Genomic DNA, 19,283 nt, shown 5'->3' on the forward strand with positions numbered 1-19,283 from the left:
ATGCAGCTCTCGACCTCGCGCAGGTGCTGTGCTTCTAAGCTGCTGCGTCAGGCGCTTTGCGCACTCAGTGCGAAAGTGCTCTTCACCGCAAGGCGAGGTTAAAGCGGCAACGCTGGCGCGCTGTAGCAGACGATGCGGCGAAAGCCACGCCTATGGATTCCACTGCGCTCGCGCGCTAGTTACCCAGGCACCCGAGAGAGGCGCTGCGCGGATCGCCGGCCGCCCGGAGCCGTGTTCAAACTAGAAGTGGGCGACCGTGTACAACTACAGTGTTTGGCACCATACACTTTGCTTTTTAAGGAAACGTCCGCCGAGACTATCAGGCTTTAAGGGCAGTATCTGGGGCGCTATTTTGAGTAAAAAGTAACTTTTCACCTAACGAACTGCGCTGCAACCCTCTCGCTGGGTGCGCTTGCAGCGTGTAGTTTCTCAGCTTGGCATATTTTACGGCAAGGTAAACAACTCGACGCTCTCTAAAAACGCCCGAATCGTCGAAGGACGGTGATGGCGTCCTGTGTCCTGTGCCTCTGTTACGTGTGTCATTTACGTGTAGCCTCGCAAGTTCAAACTAAATTCTAACTGCGGTCTTGGCTAGATTCAAAACCACTCGCTGTCGGCAGAAAAATGCATTAATTTTCGGCGCTCCTGACGTTTTAAAAGTTCAGAAACTGTTTTCTCGACAGGAATACGGAGCCATTATACGCTTCGCTGCGTTTGTAAGAACGCGTCCAGTCGCTCGGCTGTAAGCGCAATTCTGTTGAAAAATTGCCCGTCTCCACTTTCCAAAACGGCAAGGAGGCTGAAGTTTCGGCGCACGGTTTACTTGTTCGCCCCGGGCCAATATGCGTGCGCCTACTCTCCTTTAGAAACGAGTTTTGGATTTTCGTGTTTCTTTGAGCCATTCCGAATATTTGAGCTTGCTTGCGTAGCCGGCCTATTTCCTAAGGTCTTTTCTCAAGTAAACACCATACCGTTGCTCTCTTTAGCAGTAGTCCGCGCCACGCGCAGAGGGATGGCAGCGCCGTTAGCGGTGCGTTTGCGGAATATGTTCGGGATGGAGCAGGCTGTTTGCAGCAAGTTCACACGCCGTTGCCGCATCGTGAAAACAATATTTCTAGGTGTTTGTACGATGAAACAAGGACAATAGGCTGGAATAACAAGTAAAGCTCATTCGGCTACGTTCACGTAGTTCGCCGGAGTGGCAGCGTGCTCGCACTCTCTATCTGTACTTACCATGTAAGTATAAGTGTACTTTTTCTTACAAAATTTTTTAGACAGTCCATAGCCTTCTGTTTATAAACTCTATAGCCTCTCTATAGACACAGCCTGGAGAACAGTCTATAGGCAAAATTTTTTAGACAGTATATAGAGTGTCCATAACATCTGTCTATAAAGTCTGAGAACTCTCTATAGACAAACCTTAGAGAACAGGCTCTGAGCAAAATTCTTTAGACACTCTACAGACTGTCCATAGACTTCTGTCTATGAAGTCTGTAGACTCTCTATAGAGAAATTCTAGAGAACAGTCTATAGACAATACAAATCCTATAGACAGCCTATAGACAATCTATAAATTTATGGCCATACACTTTTAGTAGACTTTTTTCTATAGACAGTCTATAGACTTCCCATAGATACTATTGCCTTCCTATATATATTTCTTTTTGTCTTTTTTTGAGTTTATAGGAAGTCTATAGAGTTTCTATAGACCATTTTTATAAGGGTTTAAGGCACTGTATGAAAACGCATACATATGCCGAGAGCCTGCTATAAATTATAAGCAGGCGATGCATGGAGATGGCAGATGTTATAACAGAATGTTCTGCATGGCAGCATGCAGGTTTAAATAATTAATGTTTTTGTTACTGTGTGATTTTAGTATCGTGAAATGTTGGTTGCGTTTACTTCAATAAGCGGCAGCTTTAAGTGATGCCGTGAGCATTTAATGTAGTTAAAGTAGTGCATTTATACTTACAGAAGGAATGCAGATAGAAGTTACAGGTGGAATCTTTACCACCAGGATACGTATTGTTAACAACTCCTCGCGTGTTTGGAAGCGTTCATCCCTAGGTCCTTAACACGGTAATGTTTCCACAGTGCGCCCATCATAAATTATTCGGAACAGTTTGAAAGCAGTAAACGAGGGTATCTGGAAGCGATGTGGGCGATGTAATCAATTCTCAGGCCGTGGTTAGACACCGCACAAGTTATGGGTCTGTTCTTGCAAAAATAATTTACTGTTATTTACGCCTTCTACGTCAGCGCGAAGAGATCGCGATTCCGGGGAAAAAAGAAAATTAAGAAACCAGCAGTAGGGACCGCGTTTGTAGAGGAAACTGTGGCTTCAAAAAGAGGCTTGCGGAATGAAGTGCAGTCCACGCTTGCTGTTGCCTGTAGTAGGGCATTTTATTTTATTTATATTTACGGGAGAGACTGTTTTACAGCTGATAGCATGAGAAAGTGTCAAAAAGGTGATAAAAATAAAGTTTAACCCATCTTTAATTTGTTTTACGAAGCAGTGAGCGATTTATCGTGATTTACAGATGCTGGTGTGTAGCGATGCAGAGTGGCATTGCGCTCCGCTCACTCAAATTTAAGGGAGGGCAGTGCGATGACATGTCGTATGGAAGAGAAGTGAAAACGGAACGAGGGCTACAAGCAACTGTCAAGTTTGCTTTGAAACACACGGCCCAAGCTGAGCAGTACGCGCATGCGCCGTTCGTCCGACTATATGTGCAAAAAAAAATGGAAAATGCCACGCACTTCCTTGGAAACGAAGTCACAATTAGGAAAGCACCAAAACAAGGAGTCTATACGGAACTGCTAATCAATAAGCCTCCACACTATTGCTGGAATGAGATGCTGTAAAGTCGTGATATCCATTGATCACGTGGTTGTTATAAGTCGAGCCTCTTTATTCGCAAATATTACAGGGTCACGCGTGAGACCGAGCCGTGCCCGCTGTTTCTAATGGCTGCACTTTCAAAGCAGAAGTCTTCGGCTATCTCGACCTTGCCACGTTACTGGGGGAGTTTGAGAACCTTGAATGAGTAAAGCCGTCGAGGGGATATTCCAAGCTCACGAGCGACACTCCATATGCGTGAGATAGGCTTCCTTGGAAAAAGTGTTTCACGGAACGACATTCAATGTAGGACTCGGAGTGCTTGAATTATGCTGCATTTTCTTCTGGATGCGCCTTGCATCACTGAGGTCGAGACGCGACTTTGTCCGTCGATACCTACTCTCTGCCTTCCGCTGTTGTGACCGCAGTCGCTGTAATTTCACTGTGGGAAGCTACCGCGTCCATTTCTTTGGCCTTGAAAATGATATCGAGGCTGTCATGGTCTCCAAGAGCTGGTTGAACCTTTTAGTAAGGCCTCTCAGCATTGGGGCACAAAAGGGTGTTTATACCCGCCGCGGTGGCTCAGTGGTAAGACGCCCGTCTACCGAGCCGGAGTACCCGGGTGCGAACCCGACCGCGGCGGCCGCGTTTCGATGGAGGCGAAACGCAAGAGGCGCCCGTGTGCTGTGCAATGTCAGTGCACGTTGAAGATCCCCAGGTGGTCGAAATTATTCCGGAGACCTCCACTACTGCACCTCTTTCTCTCTTTCGTCTTTAACTCCTACCTTCCTCTCTTCCCTTACGGCGCGGTTCAGGTGTCCGCCGAGATATGCGAGACAGATACTGCGCCATTTTCCTTCCTAAAAAAAAAAACCATACCAATTTACACTCGACACCACTTCGCCGCTCAGCGGTACGTCAATCATGTTAGGATTTTTTCTCTCAACATTCGAGGAGGTTATTGCCACGAAGCCAACGCAAGGGTTAATTTTAGGCTTATTTAAGTTGTTAAAAACAGAAGGATTAATCGCGATATGTTCCGCATGCTGATTTGATTTCTGACGTTTCTTTGTGAGCCGCCGCGGTGGCTCAGTGGCTATGGTGCTCGACTGCTGACCCAAAAGACGCGGGTTCGATCCCGGCCGCGGCGGCTAGAATTTCTTTGGAGGAGAAATTCTAGAGGCCCGTGTACTGTGCGATGTCAGTGCACGTTAAAGAACCCCAGGTGGTCGAAATTTCCGGAGCCCTTCACTACGGCGTCTCTCATAGCCTTAGTCGCTTTGGGACGTTAAACCCCATAAACCAAACCAAACCAAACGTTTCTTTGTTTTTTTTTCTTCTTGTGTTCCACTGACAACGCCACCTGCGCCCTGCAGACTCGCGGCGGCCTGCTGGTACATAGTGTGGACGACCTGACTCTGCCGTTCATCTCTGCCGAGCTGGAGCGACGCCGGGACAAGCTCAAGTCCAAGCTGGTCTGGATGGGCGCCCAGCGACGCACCGGCATCGGGGCCGGAAAGCGAGGCTGGTTCTGGGTCAGCGGTAAGCAAAATGTCATTCCCGTTAGAGCTCATTTACGCAAAATTACCGCCCTAAGAAGTCAGCAAAAGTTTGACTGAGCTTAACAATGTGACTACTGCTCAGCAGCAGTGAACAGAACAGAAAACACAGCAGGAAAGCTCGAGGAACTTTAGAACTTGCCTATAAGCTTACTTAAATTTGAATGCACATGTAGTGGGAGCATTACTGCGACTGCCTGTTAAACACTTTAGCTCTGTTTGCAGCATTTCTTACAAGACGGAAATTGCTGATCACATATGAAGCGTCGTAGTAGCACCAAATACTGTGCATGATTAAACACAACGACAGATACTGAAAATATTTCTTCAATTATTTTGAGGCAAGTGTCTGCTTTATCTTATTTTTATGTAATTAACCAATGGGTTTAGAATCACAGTAGTTTATTACCGCTACAAAATTTTAGCGACGTTTACACTGCAATATTACGTTGTCAGTAGGAGCCAGATTTTTGTTTCAAAAATAACTATACACGGGTTTCTGCGATATACGCTGGCGCAAAACGTCTCTAGAGACCGTCACTTGTGACACGATTTAGGACAACAATATGCTCAAATATTGAAGGTAATGAAATTCTTAATAGGCTTCTAAGAGTACTGAGAAAGCCAGATAGGCACCTTAATAAACTGGCACGACTAGGGAAGTATCGGAAATGCTAACGCTCGCTTGAGTTTTATACCTTTTTCTTAATACACTCTCTGCTGCGCAGGTGAGCCGGTACGGGACTTCCTTTGGGCCGAGGACCAGCCCAACAACTACAACGGCCAGCAGAACTGCGTGGTCATCGACGGGGGCCGGAAGTGGCGCTGGAATGACGTCACCTGCGACCTCGACTACCTGCCCTGGATCTGCCAATACAGTGAGTGGCTTCTTTTAAAGCTCATCATTTGTTCCTGGGAACGAAGACGTATAGCCCTACAGATTTTGAAGCGACTTCTATCGGAGGTTGCCTGAGTCGCAAGGGAAAGGAACTTTGCACTACCACTTTCCCTGCTCTGCATATTGCGGGTAGTGGATCTATCCGCTGGCGTGCCGAAAAATGTGTTTTTATGTATTTTCGTGCAAAGTAAAGTTCCTTGTGGTTCACATTCTGAGAAATTGATGCCAAAAATATCTGTTGTGTCTTAACTGACTTCTGGTTTTGCAAGCTGATGGTACATCGAAAGAATAAAAAAAAATGCAGAGGAAACTTAAGCTCCGCCGTAAAGGTATGACGCGATAGAGTAATGGGTTAATTCCCATATATTCAGAAGGTCATTCTCTACATTCGTAGATGCCTGGGAGTCCTCACACCCGGCTCCTGGCGCAGTTGTGCAGCTCTTAAGCGGCGCGTCACTGCACTGCGATGGCAGGTGCTCCCAGCGGTGCGCCTTCTGAGGCCCAAGCTTCTCTTCCCGAGCGACAAATCATTAGCTTAATTACCACCTGCCACGGTGGCCATTTTGCTCGCTATCCGCTAGGCAGGTTGTGATGAAGCCGCTCTAGGTCACTTAGGTTGGTCACCTGCCTCCTGGGTTGCTCAATGGGCAACGACTGCCAGATCCATGCTCGTGCCTCCTAGGTTGCTCTATGGTGATCACCTGCCAGATCCATGCTCGTGATTTTTCGCTCACAACGCCGACAGTGCCGACACCAGATTTTCTGGTGAACTGGGCCTTTAACGCCATCGCGTTAATACAGGAAATTACTGTGTTTTCTGTCTCCACAACATTCAATAATAAGGTATCTTCACACGCTAACCTTGCGTGGTTGATCAGCTTAATAATATACTATAAGGTATCAGGTTGTGCTAATTCGTTCTTCATTTTTCTTTCTACTTCCCCGCGTGTAGGATAGCAAACCGATTATTCTTCCGGTTAACCTCCCTGCCTTTCATCTTATTCTTCCTCCTCCGACAAAACACTTGCAAGTCATTGATCGAAAACAGGGACAGATAGATATTAGTGTACAGCTTGCTCTTGTGACTAGCAAACCGTCACCCCCCCCCCCCCCCCCCCACTTCCCCCCCCAAGTTCTTAAAGTCATGCTCTTTCATTTTGACCCTAGAACTTTGATTTCCTCTGCGAGTTGAAATGTTTCCACAATAAAATTTGTTGCAGTTACCAACTTGTTACGCAAGGCTTGCGCTTAGTAACACGTCTGTAAAGTAGCCGCGTTTCTATTTGCCTCGTCCAAGACTGAGGCGGCGAGGCTGAGATAACAGAGCATGATACGGTTCCGAGTAGAAGTGAGGTGATCATCTGGATTTTTGTTTTTATTTGGAGGCCGTGTGTGTTCAAGGTAAACAAGACACTGACGAAATATCCTCCCTACATCTCTAAATGAGATTTTGCTGAGGGAGCATGCTTCTGTCTGGAAGTCTTTTTTATCTTACATGAAAACGTTTTTCTGCGACGGAAGTTAGGTCCAATGTTTGTTCTACATGGTTGTCGCGAAATGCTCCGAAAAAATCTATACAAAAGAAATGAAAAGAGATGCAGCGCAAGTGTATTCAGCCTGCGGCAATGCTGTAAACAGCGTGAAGGTCTGCAGGTCTGATAAACTCAACCATACTGTCGCATTTCGTTTTTCTCAAAGAGGATAGCGGTCGAAATTGTCGTTTCATACTGCTGCAGTTTCACGTGCGATAGCCGCACCGTTCTCTCAGGCTTGTCCAAGTAGGGGAGACTCCTGGTGAATTTCCGAGCTCTGTTAGGTCGGTTTCCACATGGCTGTTTTCGCATTACGTCCGCATCGAATGCGGCTGCCACGGCGGAAATTGAATCCGAGACCTTCTGTTCAGTTGTAGCAGAAAGTCTGCCATTGAAATTCCGCTGTGGCGGGTTCTGGTCAAACGAGGAACTCTCGAACAGCGTCCGAAAACGAAAGTGCTTTTATGGGATGCATCGTTGCCCTCTTAATGGCAGACTGCGCATCAAAGGGGGATGAGAGTGGCTTGTGCCAGCTACGTACCTGTCCCGTCATAGCACTTTCTTTCTCAAGCAGTGACTGTATGTAATCAAGTTTTAACATTTGATCAGAAAACTTGACTTCACGTTACTACAAAGGGTACAGCGTGGCAGCAGACATGAAGGACCTGTGTTTAATGGCGGCTAGTCTCGGTGTAAGTATTCTGATAAATTCACAGAACGTATACGCGTTGCTGGTTTTGTTATGATCTCTTGATACCGGGTGATGTACAAACGTGAAAACACCTTTCACAGGCACGCCCCTTTCGTTATTTTTCACTCCGAAGAAGTTGTCCATGCCTTCCAGTAGACTGCAAAGAACAGAAATGCGCAATGCATAACCAAAAACGAGTTCTAGTTTCAGTGTTACTTTGCCTGCGCGCATTTAAATTATGCTGTCTGATTTGTTCACTCATCTTTCGCCTCCGCACAAATAGCACTAATATAGCGTTCTCTTTTGTATTATTTTGACCTGGACGTTGAGACTAACAAGTGCAGGTGCTGCTTCGATCTGTACGTGTGGACTAAAGATCGCAGGCGCGGCTTCGAACGGTACGTGTGGATTAATGAACACGTGTATTGCTTCAATTTGTATTAGCGGATAACCAAACGCAGGTGTTACTTCGACCCGCACATGAGGAATATCAAAGGAAGGTGAGGTTTCTATCTTTACTTGCAGGGTACTAAACTCAGAGGCACCAGAGTCGCTTTTAAATTTTCATGTTATGCATAGCACTGCATGGAACTATGAAGTAGCTTCGGTAGAAAGAAGCAGGCGTATGTCTTCCACATGGGTTCGCTACCATTGCCGTATGAGGTCTTCTTTTCTTCAGCGAGACTTTCTCTAGCGGATATACTCTATCTGGCGTTGCCTTAGGCAAGTTTTCTTTCTAGCGCAAGCCAAGTGCAAGCTCAACTTCTTTCGCAAGCACCGCTGTCCGAGAACGGCTTGTTTCGAAGGAGTTGCGCCACGGTATAGGATTTAAGATTGCATTTGTTATTTCCAGTGGTATCGCTGGGTGTAGCAATAAAAGGAATTCCTTGGGCTTTGCTGAGTTCTGGCTTGCCATTTTACTGTATCTTTAATTTTTTTCCATTGGATTCAGTTATCAAGTGTGGCCTGCCCCTTCTCCTTCTTTATAAAGACAGCCAGAATAATTCTGAGGTCCATACTTTATCGCGAACATATTTTTGCTTTCTTCAAACCGATGGAAGGGTTTTATGTTCGCAAGAAAAATTAAAAGATAGAGCCATGCCCTTTTCTACAAAACCAGCATATTGAATTAAAGAAACGTTTGCCCTTAAAAGTAAAATTTTAAGTTGGCACATGGGACTCTGGACGTCACCGACGTTGCTACAAGCCCTTCTTGAGAAAATATGAGAACCTCGAATAGAGTTAGAAAAAATGGTATACCGTTTTCTTGTGACCCCACGACTGTACAACAATGTAACGTTTCGTGAGAACGTCTTTTTTTTTCGTTGACATAGTGTTGTGATTAATGAAGGATAAACTAGCTGATAAGTCAATGTGGTATGGAACTGCGAGAGTTGATGACCAAGGTTCTATTCCAGAGAAGGCTACCATTTGGGAGATAAGAGACGAACGGTGTGGAAAGGACACAGTGCCTTTCGTTCACCTATTTTCTTAAAAGCTAAGAACGTATAAGCGTTTTTGAAACCACACATGTACTACACAGAACGACTAAACAGGAGTACTGCTGGAGGATGAAGTCAAACCAACGCAAAATTACAACAGACCGATATCCCGAGGTGAACCTATCATGGCACAAAGACAATTCTTTTAAACACGAAATGAATAGGCGTGCTCATACCTACCTCGACGATCAACAGCATAACTTGGTTAGGATTTCTACATATCAATGCGGAATAACGTAAAAGTGGGCGTGGCTCAACTCACCTTAGCCCAGGATATACAGACCGAAAGCTCGGTTAAAGATGGTCAAACACGGTTTAGCTTTGGTTGATCTTTATTTTTTTTAGACTTCAGCGAGTGAAAATTGTTCTTTTTTATTTGAGATGTTTGCCACTAGTCATAATGAGAAAGGGAAAGAAAGTTAGAAGAAGGAGAGTGAACAAGCCTCGCTTGAAAAGTGGCAAAAGTTCACGATAAAGAGATTATCATGAGTCCACTTGCGATAGTCTCCTGCTACTTCCCATCGCAGCCCTATCTTGCTTAGGAAGCGTCGTCTCACGGAGGCTGTAGCCGGGCAAGTCCACAGCAAGTGTTTTTCATCACACTGGTCTGGCGTAGCACCACAATGGGGACACTTGTCAGCCACTTCGAAACGTCTCTCACGCCACCGATGACGCACAGAAGGAGTCAGAGCCGCTCCTGCCCGAATCCGGCGCACAGATACCTCCTCCTCCCGAGTGAGACTCCGGGGGAGAGGGTACGAACACGGAGGAATTAGAGCGCGTGTTCGCTGACGGAAAGCATGTTTCTCGGAAACATGGGACAGGAACGGATCTGGGGGAAGAGGGGAAGGTGGCGGTATATCGGATGTGTCAAGGTGTGTCAATGCATCCACATAAATATTATACGGATCCTGGGCATGCCCGCGAATCCAATGTACACGCACAGGACAGGGGTATTTTGTACAAAGTTGGTGAATGGACAGTGGAATTTGGAATGTGCGCCGGACCGCCTTATGCTGCTTGAATGCAAGAGCGAGCGTCCAGAGTGGCGGTTGGCGCAGCAGCGGACGTGACTGACAAGCGTAAGAGCGAATCACGTGACATATCACATGACACAACTGGCGACGAGGAGCGGCCGAGCAGCAGCTAGCGCTGCGGCAGACGTGACTGCCTTGCGTGCTGCTATGGGGTCGATTAGGAAGATCTAAGCTCCTGCCACGCGTGGTTTTGCACATGAGGTGTACCTGCCTTTAGAGGTCAAATCTAAGAGACGGATGACCTTCAGGCTCAGCATGGGAAAAGTAGAGCTTTTCGTTCTGAAAAAAAAAAAAAAAAAATTCTGCATCCACAGCTCCGAGGATGAATGTAAAGGTGACCGGAAACCCAACAATGCAGGCTATGACTGTCCTGACGAAGTTATTCTTGAGGTTGCGCTTTATCTCACCAAGCACAGGAGTGCACTGACGGCGTTGTTTAAGCCATCGCATTCATAGACAATAAGGCGCTCTAAATTGAATCACGTAGAGGCAGTCATCTCTAGTAGTCAGCAGTGGTTAGTTAGGAACTAGTTAAGAGGCAGCAGTGAAGGCTTCGAGTTGTCGGTCCTCTGTTAGGTCATGTCTGACATTATGAAGTTCTGATTAAGCGGCAGCGATTTTACTGCGTCAGCACTGTAAATACCATTTACCAAAACTATGCGATCCGTGATCTCAAGGCTAAAGCCGAGGCCACTGCAAAGGAGTTAGAGGAGGAAAGCTTGATCTAAGTGCGAGACACTGTGAACTTTGGCGTCGGAACAGAAAAGAAAAAATATTGTGCTCAAAACCCCGAGCGGAACTTAAACGGCCGTAGTGCAAACACAGCAGCTTCTCTTCCAGGTGGCCTTAAGAACTCTCATCTCTTCGCCCCCGCGCCGGGCTTAAGTGGCCACCTATCGGGGCGCGCTTTGTATATCATCATTTCCTCCAGTTTGTTCTCTGCCGCGTATGTCTGCGAAGCCCGCTATGAAAACAAAAAATGATCTTAAGGAAGAGATGCGAGCAGTATCCGTCTCACTTCTCAGAACACTCAAACAATCTGTACACCACAACTACAGCCCGCTCAGAGAGCATAGCAACAGGGGCTTCGACGCAGAAGCTAATAATGTCATTCCTAAGAGAGATGATCGGAAAGGTAAAAAAAGGAAAATTCAGAAGTGAAATGCCAGCCAGAATGAGCCTGCTAACACAAATTAGCCGAGTAACATTGCATGATAGCGTGACAATGTTTTTTTTTCTGTTTTATTCCTTTCCAGAGAGAGGAAATAGTGTGAGAATATTGAAACGCACCAGGAGGCGCAGGGTTGTATGATTTAATTAATTATGCAAACGCTTGCAATCAAATTATAACCTTAGGAGGTGCATCTTGGTTGCTGTTTCTTGATTGGTCGACTGATGTTTATCTTTCTCAGGCAGCTTTGACTCTGAATAAACAACGACTGGGGCGTCATTACGAATTTGTTGTAGTCGTATTTATGAATACCGGGAAAAAGAGATTTAAAAAATCGCTCCGACACCATGACACCAAATCAGGAAAGCCATACGCGGTGCTGTAGAAGTCGGCTAATGCCATCGGCTTTGAGTGCTTTTCGTTTCTTTTCGTTTCATGGTTGCTTCTAATTTACGAGATTTTTCACGTTTATCTCTATTCCAGAAGAGGTTTTCATTGTGACGAAATTTAATAATGCGATCCCATTACAAGCCCCATGTTGCCAAAACACATCGTTGATCATAAAATTCGCCCATTGGCTGGAAAGAAGTGAAGTCACCACGCCGTGACATTCTCATTTGCTGGAGGCACGTGGCATCACCATACCGGAGCATTCCCATTGGCTGGTGGAAAGTAGTGCCACCAGACCGCATGTGACATCACAAGACCGAAAGACCCTTTCCGTAAAAGCAACAAGAGCTGCTAATACTGTCTCACCGCCAACACATAATGAAATTAGGCGCCCTGTGAATTTTTTTTCAGTGCACATTCAGCGCTCTGCATTGGTTGTTGGGGAAAATGTTTCTCTGATGCCGTAAGTTCACGTCAATGACTAGCAAGGCTTCGTCGTCAGCGCGCTTTTGCGCCAGCGGACCTGTTTGCCAAGTGCCTAAGTCTCGCTGTATTCACCCGACGCATTACTTCATCCCGAATGCTTTCAGCTTTCAGGAAGGTTCATCCCGTATGCAACTCTCGTTTCACAAATTTAAAATTAGTCTTACGCCTTGCGTAAAGCTCTCGTGTCGCGTACCTGTGTTCGCGAAAGCATATTAATTATGAACAAATGGAACTGCACAGGCTCCAATCTCAAGTGTTAACTTTCTCCGCTTTCGGGACTCTTTCAGGCATGGCTTAGAAAATTTTGAAGCATGCTTGTGGCCGTGACAGCTTGGTGCTTTCAGTAGCATGGGTAAACATTGAAACTTTCCAGGCTTTAGAACATTATAAATTATTCAATAAAGTAGAAGAGCGGTGATATACATTAAAACTCTTTCTTCGTGAGTCGACTGAGCGCAACATTTTTTTTTTAAATATGCAATGATCTTCGTCGCCAGACCTCGCCTAATGAGGGACCATTTTTTTCCTTACTCTCGCAGCAAAAAAAGATAAGCACAAAAATGCCCCCGAGCCACGGCTGAAAGCTCTGTCCTAATTACTGGCGTAGATGACTGATGCAGCACTCCGTAAGCGCAGAGGAGACTCATTAAGCTAGGAACACTCTCTTCACTCCTTCAAATTTGCAGACCCGTCCAACTGCGGCAGCCCGGATCGGCAGGAGAACTCTACCGCAACCGGAAAGGACTACCGCGTGGGCCAGGAAGTGTCTTACGAGTGTCCCACCGGAAGCCTGCTAGTCGGAAGTTCATCCCGGAAGTGCGCAGCGTCCGGGTTCTGGACCGGCAGTGCACCGTCATGCAAGTGTAAGTATACGCGCAGACCGCAGCGCCGTTATGTTTTGGCGCTGAAGAATTGGCTGGCCGTCACAATATGCCGTATTTCACTCGCTAGAGTCCATCCACTGCAGACAGCAGGAGTCGACTTCGAGTTGAAATCGTTTTTCCTCTGCACTGTTCTGCGATCTAAGGATTGTAAACCTCACGCAAGATTTCTTTGACCTATACATAATAACCTGTATGAGCAAGCGTAAATTCTAAATCTTTCATATTTCGTCCTGTCGAAAGTGCAGATACGCACTTTCCATCGCACATCCGAATTTGAAACAATTGTTTTAACAAACTAACACAAGTCCCATACGGTCACAATGAGCGTTCTTACAGTATTAAATCGCGTATAAGGGGCGCGCTTGGATTCTCATCACCGCTCAAGAAATGAATTTCAAACCACGTAAAGGCCGAGGGCTATAGCTGAGAAAATGCGTCATTGTTCCTTTTATTCGAACCGGAAAAGTCGACCGCGGCTTATCGGTGTAGCCTAGTGCGCCAAATCTGCGGAATATATTACTCAGTGCAGCGTGTTTTGTTAGGCAAAACCGTTAACAACGTGCCGCGCGATAAAGTCACCATGGTAGAAACAGGAATTCAGTGCTATGTGGGTTTTTTTTTTCTATTGGCACGGAATTTGCATATGAAAGCAAGTGCGAGCAGGCCCTGATAGGCATTACAATGCCACAGAGTGAAAACTAAAAGGAAAGATGGCCTCTTTGAGAAATAGGGAAACGTAAATAGCCCAAATCACGGAGATTTGGCATGGGCCACTTCGAGGAAGTGGCGTCCACAGCTTCAGGGCTCTGTACTTGCAAATAAGCTCATAAGGCAGCGTCGCAATACTTTAATTGCTTTATTTCCCCGAAAATTGTGTGAAAAAAACAGGGTACCTGATAGTAGCACAGGATACTCTTCGTCACAGAAGCGGACAAAATGCAGTCAAGTTACTTGCACTGGCTCTTCATTTGACAAATTTAGCGGGACGTCTTCCTGCAAGTTGCAGGATTACAACATGTGTATTTATTTTTCAAAGAAGAAAGTAAAAAAAATATTTCCTGCAGCTGACGACTCTCAAAATTTTTCGCAGATGTGTTAATCACGCAGACCTGTGGAGTTTGAGCACTGCGGAAGTAGATGGCATGGTTTTCAGCGGCGCTCAGGGGACGCCTACAAAAAGAGATGAGGCGCGCATGTAACAAAGCGCACTCAAACATACTGACGTGCTCATGCACAAACGCACACGCACGCACACACATATACTAGGTTGTTATTTCACTTTCTGATCATTTATCTTAAAGGTGAAAAATGATCACACTTCTGATTCCCTATCGACTAACACCTAAAATAAAAATAGAGCCATTAACCTATCTTTCCTTGGTTTCAATGAGTGTTGGCTTTTTTGGCAGGTATGTCAAAATGAGCCCCTCATTTCCCTACCCATCCTGTTCCCTTACCCTTGGTGTGATAGGTACCATAGGAGGGCTCTCTCACAGCTGCTGCCTTCAGCCCTCGTTCGCGTTCTACGGTCACATGTAGCAATAATGGGAATTTGTATGTCTGCCGCTATCGGAGAGGGTGGCGCTAGAGAACACTCTAAAGCTAGTCTGCACGCAGCGCAAGTACATCCGGAAGTGCAACATTGCATAGACAGCTTCAGCCATAGCCTTGTTGGTAGAGCGCCGTTCTGATGCCACCGGCAGTAGGTGGTAGTTCCTTCTTCCGTTTTCTAATCTACTATCTTTCAGGGAAAAAAATGGATTAGATTGATGATTTGTCGACGATCAGCAACACAAATACAAAAACATTGCGCTATGCTTACGTAAGAACCTCTAGGAATGGGTAAGAAGTACAGTGATCTTACAGCCCCAAAGGACGGTCAAACTACCAGGACGGAATGAGAAGCAGGACAGTCTGAAAGAAAAGAAAGTACCTGGGGTAATATGCTACTTTGAAATTGATAGCAGAGCGTGGTGTAAGTGAATTATGAAAAGCGGGGATAATTTGGAGATATAGAGGTACTGAAATTATAACTCCAGTAAAAAAAAAAAAAAAAACGCCACATTCCCTGGTACGTATCCTCGTCATTTTTTTTCGCGGCTTAGAAACTGCACGTATGACACGAACATAAATAAGATGCGCTCTGGCTAAGTAAGCAGAAAAACCAAAGGACTAACCATAGTATATCATTTAACTTCCCTGTGGAACTCAAATCCCACGGGAGTCTAAATTTCGCGCTCGACTTATCAAGGTGTCCACATTAGCATGCACCACCGCACTACAGATTAGCGCGTAGCTACTCGGCAAAAAGCTTTTCAAATCGGCCGTCTCAAAGCTCGGTAATGGAATACGTTAATTCCAAGAAAGTGGAGCTTCTGAGATACGTACGTATGGCTTTTTAAAGAATGCACTGCATATTCGTAGTATGAGTAAGGCGTAAATTCAGAGAGAACCGCACACATTAGTAAAGAAAGGAGATATAAAAAACTGAAAAATCTAAAAAGAAAGTATATAGGAATATAAACACCACTTCGGGGAAAATAATAAAGGGCAAAAGTATTAAACTCAAGCCGGAAGGCGACCCGATAACGATGTTAGGAAGGCCTATCTCAGTCGGTCCTAATTAACTGGCGCGAAATCCACACCTCTCTTTCAGCTCGGCGTATATTTCAAATAACAAATAACTGATACTCTCGAAGCGCTCACTGGAATACACTTCTTCAAAAAAAAAAAACAGACTGCGCGCGACTAAAGCCTTTAAAGTATACGCAATAAGAAGGTACCTAAATAGAGATAGTGCAAGCTTTCAGGCAGAAATAAAATCGCCGAATTTCGGCTCAGAGGAGCCGGGCATTGTATCTCCTTAAGCAGCGAGTTTTAGCTCTTTGTTCAATGGCGCAGACCGTCTCTCAAAATCGGGTACCGGCACGGAAGTCTCCGCCAAATATGATAACGAGGGCAAGCAGCCGGCGAGTCAACATACAGCTCGCATAATGTTGAGCGCCTTACTGCTCACATATATATATATATATATATATATATATATATATTATAAGATAAGAATTAATTTCTGAAAAAAAAGTAAACGAACTTATATATATATATATATATATATATATATATATATATATATATATATATATATATATATATATATATATATATATATATATATATATATATATATATATATATATATATATATATATAAGTTCGTTTACTTTTTTTTCAGAAATTAATTCTTAATCTTCGGCTCCAGTCCCACTTCCTGCGCTAGAGACTCCCCCTGGAATACACACTTAAGCCGTGACCCCAAACGATGTGAATGCTGCGTCCACCCTGAACTGAAGTCGTGGGGATGCGCCAAACAAAAATAAAGTTATTTTCCAGTATTTTTCGAGAAGCTTCCGTGTTATGAGCATCAAAGCAACGCCTTAAAGAAGGCTTATTACTTCGTTTGCGTTTCTGTTTATTTTGCTTGAACCGTTGCGAATACGAAGGCGTCGCTTTTGTATGCCTCTAATATATGGTTAGCTGCGCGCTGTCAGTTAACACCCAAAAAACTCCGATGCACACAATGGTTTCGCTGATACACACCGTCTTGCAACCGCAATTAAAGCGGCAAAAAACTCCCAATGCGGGTTATTGTGCAGAAGGGAAATTAGCGAAGTTTGTATTCGCTTTAACGAGTAACGTTAGCCTTAAGAGAAGGGGTAGGTTTATGAGGTTTTGTGTTTCACGCACAGCACAACTCCAGCGGGCAAACCGCGGTGTCAATCGACGAACGACATAAGGAAGGCGACAACTGCTAGTGAGCGCGGCAGAGCTGTCTTTCTTCTTCTTGGACTTCGTCCCTAAGCGCAGTGTACACAGTGATTAAAGAAAGGAACAACTATTTAAAAAGTACAACCGTTTAAAAAAACGAGGGACACTTAATCATCATAATCATCATCATTATCATCATAATCATCATCAGCCTGACTACGCCCACTACAGGGCAAAGGCTGCTCACATGCCTCTCCAATTAACCCTGTCCTTGGCCAGCTGCGGCCATCGTATCCCCCCAAACTTCTTAATCTCATCCGCCCACCTAACTTTCTGCCGTCCCCTGCTACGTTTGCTTTCTCTTCGAATCCACTCGGTTACCCTTAAGGACCAGCGGTTATCTTGCCTTCGCATTACATGCCCTGTCCAAGCCCAATTCTTCCTCTTGATTTCAGCTAGGCTGCCATTAACCCGCGTTTGTTCTCTCACCCGCTCCGCCCGCTTCAGATCTCTTAACGTTACACCTATCTTTTTTCTTTTCATAGCTCGCTGCGTTGTCCTTAACTTAAGCTGAACCCTCTGTGTTAGCCTCCACGTTTCTGCCCCATAGGTGAGTATCGGTAGGATACAGCTGTTGTATACTTTTCTCTTGAGGGATATTGGTAAACTGCCATTCGTGATCTGCGAACAAAAATCTGTTGAGTTCTGCTGTTTCAACAAATTCAGAGAGGCCCGTTTTAGTTTTGCACGTTCCTTAGTTAAAACGTAAGCGATCACAAACACGCCCTAAATTTTCGCAACCTTGTGCGATGACATGAGCGTTATCAATTCTCTAGCAGCGTCAGCAGCTTGATTTCATATGCCGTTAATAATTGATCCCAGACTTACTTTAACGGAGAAATTCCAAAACTCTCACACGGTTTGCACAACGTTAACGAAAACAACGAGCTATTCATAAATGCGTCGCATCGAAACAAGTGTGCGAAGCAATACAGCAGTAGCGGACGACGAAATTCGTTTACAAATAAACACCGACGCTTGGACAAGACCTTCTCCGTGACCAATGATCCATGAGCTCTGCCTTAATGAGGACGCTTGAGGTTGAGGATTCACCTTGTGCGTCTTTCTCACAACGATCAGTTTTTATTGATATCACATCTTTAATTTCATAAACTTTAGAGCAGTATATCACGGGTTCATAGGTGGACCCAGTACCATATCAGCCGTCATACTGTAGCTGCCCTCTGCCTTTCTATATTTTGCAGATTTGGACTGCGGCGCCCCGGATCCCGTAGACAACGGTCGCGTGGTGCTGCTGCACGGCCGGACGACGTACAACGCCACTGTGGAGTACGTGTGCGATACGAACTACACACTGGTCGGGCATCCCAGACGCATTTGCGGCACAGAGGGCCGGTGGAATGGAACAAAGCCATCCTGCCTGCGTGAGTAGCCGAATGGTTTATTCAGCTATACAGAATTCGGCCTGGGTCACTGTGATACAGTTATCGGTACAGGAAAGCTGCGTTGAAATTTTCCGTGCCGATCGCAGCGACAGCGTAGACATAGGAGAAAGCATTCTTGGTGTACCCGTAGTACAGCACTTCAGGGGCCTCATACTAAGGCCACAGCCCAGCCCAATCCAGAGGCTCTTAGCCTGATCCCGGACCAAGGCCGGTGACTTACTTCAAGACCGATACTGACCTGGCCCCGCAAAATTATCATTCAAATCACCCCAACCCGGCCCGCCGAGCTTGGCGCGAGGCCTGGCCCAGCCAAGCGAAGCGCTGATTAAACGTGGTCTACAAATAACACCATTAAACCTTCTCCCATTACACGTGAATAAACTCTATGGTGAAATTTCTAACACCGGGATTCTTTTGTAGAGAATTTACGGGGCCGTAGCGGAGCACCAGAACAAGAGGTTCAGCATGGCAGGCTTCCCGAACTGAACAGCCCGTGCCGTGCTTGCGCACCGAGCACGCGCCGTTCAACTTTATTTTCTTCTTTCGCCGGCTGGGAACGCCGATCTTAGGGCCTCCGCAATGCAGCGTCGCTGTGCGCTACACTTTCATTTTCGTGATTTTCCGGGCAACAAAAAACAACTTTGTTGTCTGTAATGTTCTCGCCAGATCAAAATGCAACTGTAGCAGATACGACAAAAAGAAGTAAATAAGCGTGTAGCAGGTTCTTTCCTGGTTCCACCATCCGTTCTGATAAAATGCCCCAGTGTATACTTCACTGACTATCTATGTGCGGCCAGTAACTTCAAGCCTGGGCTAGACGCAGGCTCAGCGAAGCAGCCCATCTTCCGGCCGTGCTCGGTTTGGGCTTTCGGGCCTGCCCAAGCCCGTGCAGGGCTCCAATCCATACTGATTTTTTCACGCCACTTGCAGCATTGATTCCGGCATCAATGAGTAGAGCTGGGGTGGAAGGTTAAAGGGTTTGGCAAGAGAGGCTCGCTGAAGTCAATGTTGCTTAAACATTTACTCACGCTGTATAGTATAGCATAGTATAGCATAGCAT

The 19,283-nt window shown here is 45.7% G+C and overlaps 1 protein-coding gene across 1 annotated transcript in view; it reads left to right on the forward strand.

Moving 5' to 3' along the window:
* LOC149335553 (P-selectin-like) overlaps positions 1-19,283 on the forward strand; it is a 107,052-nt gene that overhangs the window by 24,238 nt on the left and 63,531 nt on the right. Inside the window, exons 8-11 of the mRNA XM_089553969.1 lie at positions 4,219-4,384; positions 5,130-5,279; positions 12,795-12,971; positions 18,023-18,202. Coding sequence (XP_089410095.1) covers positions 4,219-4,384; positions 5,130-5,279; positions 12,795-12,971; positions 18,023-18,202 — 673 coding nt within the window. The remainder of the gene's footprint in view (positions 1-4,218; positions 4,385-5,129; positions 5,280-12,794; positions 12,972-18,022; positions 18,203-19,283) is intronic.

This window comes from Amblyomma mixtum, chromosome 7 (assembly GCF_055824585.1).
Source record: "Amblyomma mixtum isolate Tamu chromosome 7, ASM5582458v1, whole genome shotgun sequence".
Taxonomy (NCBI): Eukaryota; Metazoa; Arthropoda; class Arachnida; order Ixodida; family Ixodidae; genus Amblyomma; species Amblyomma mixtum.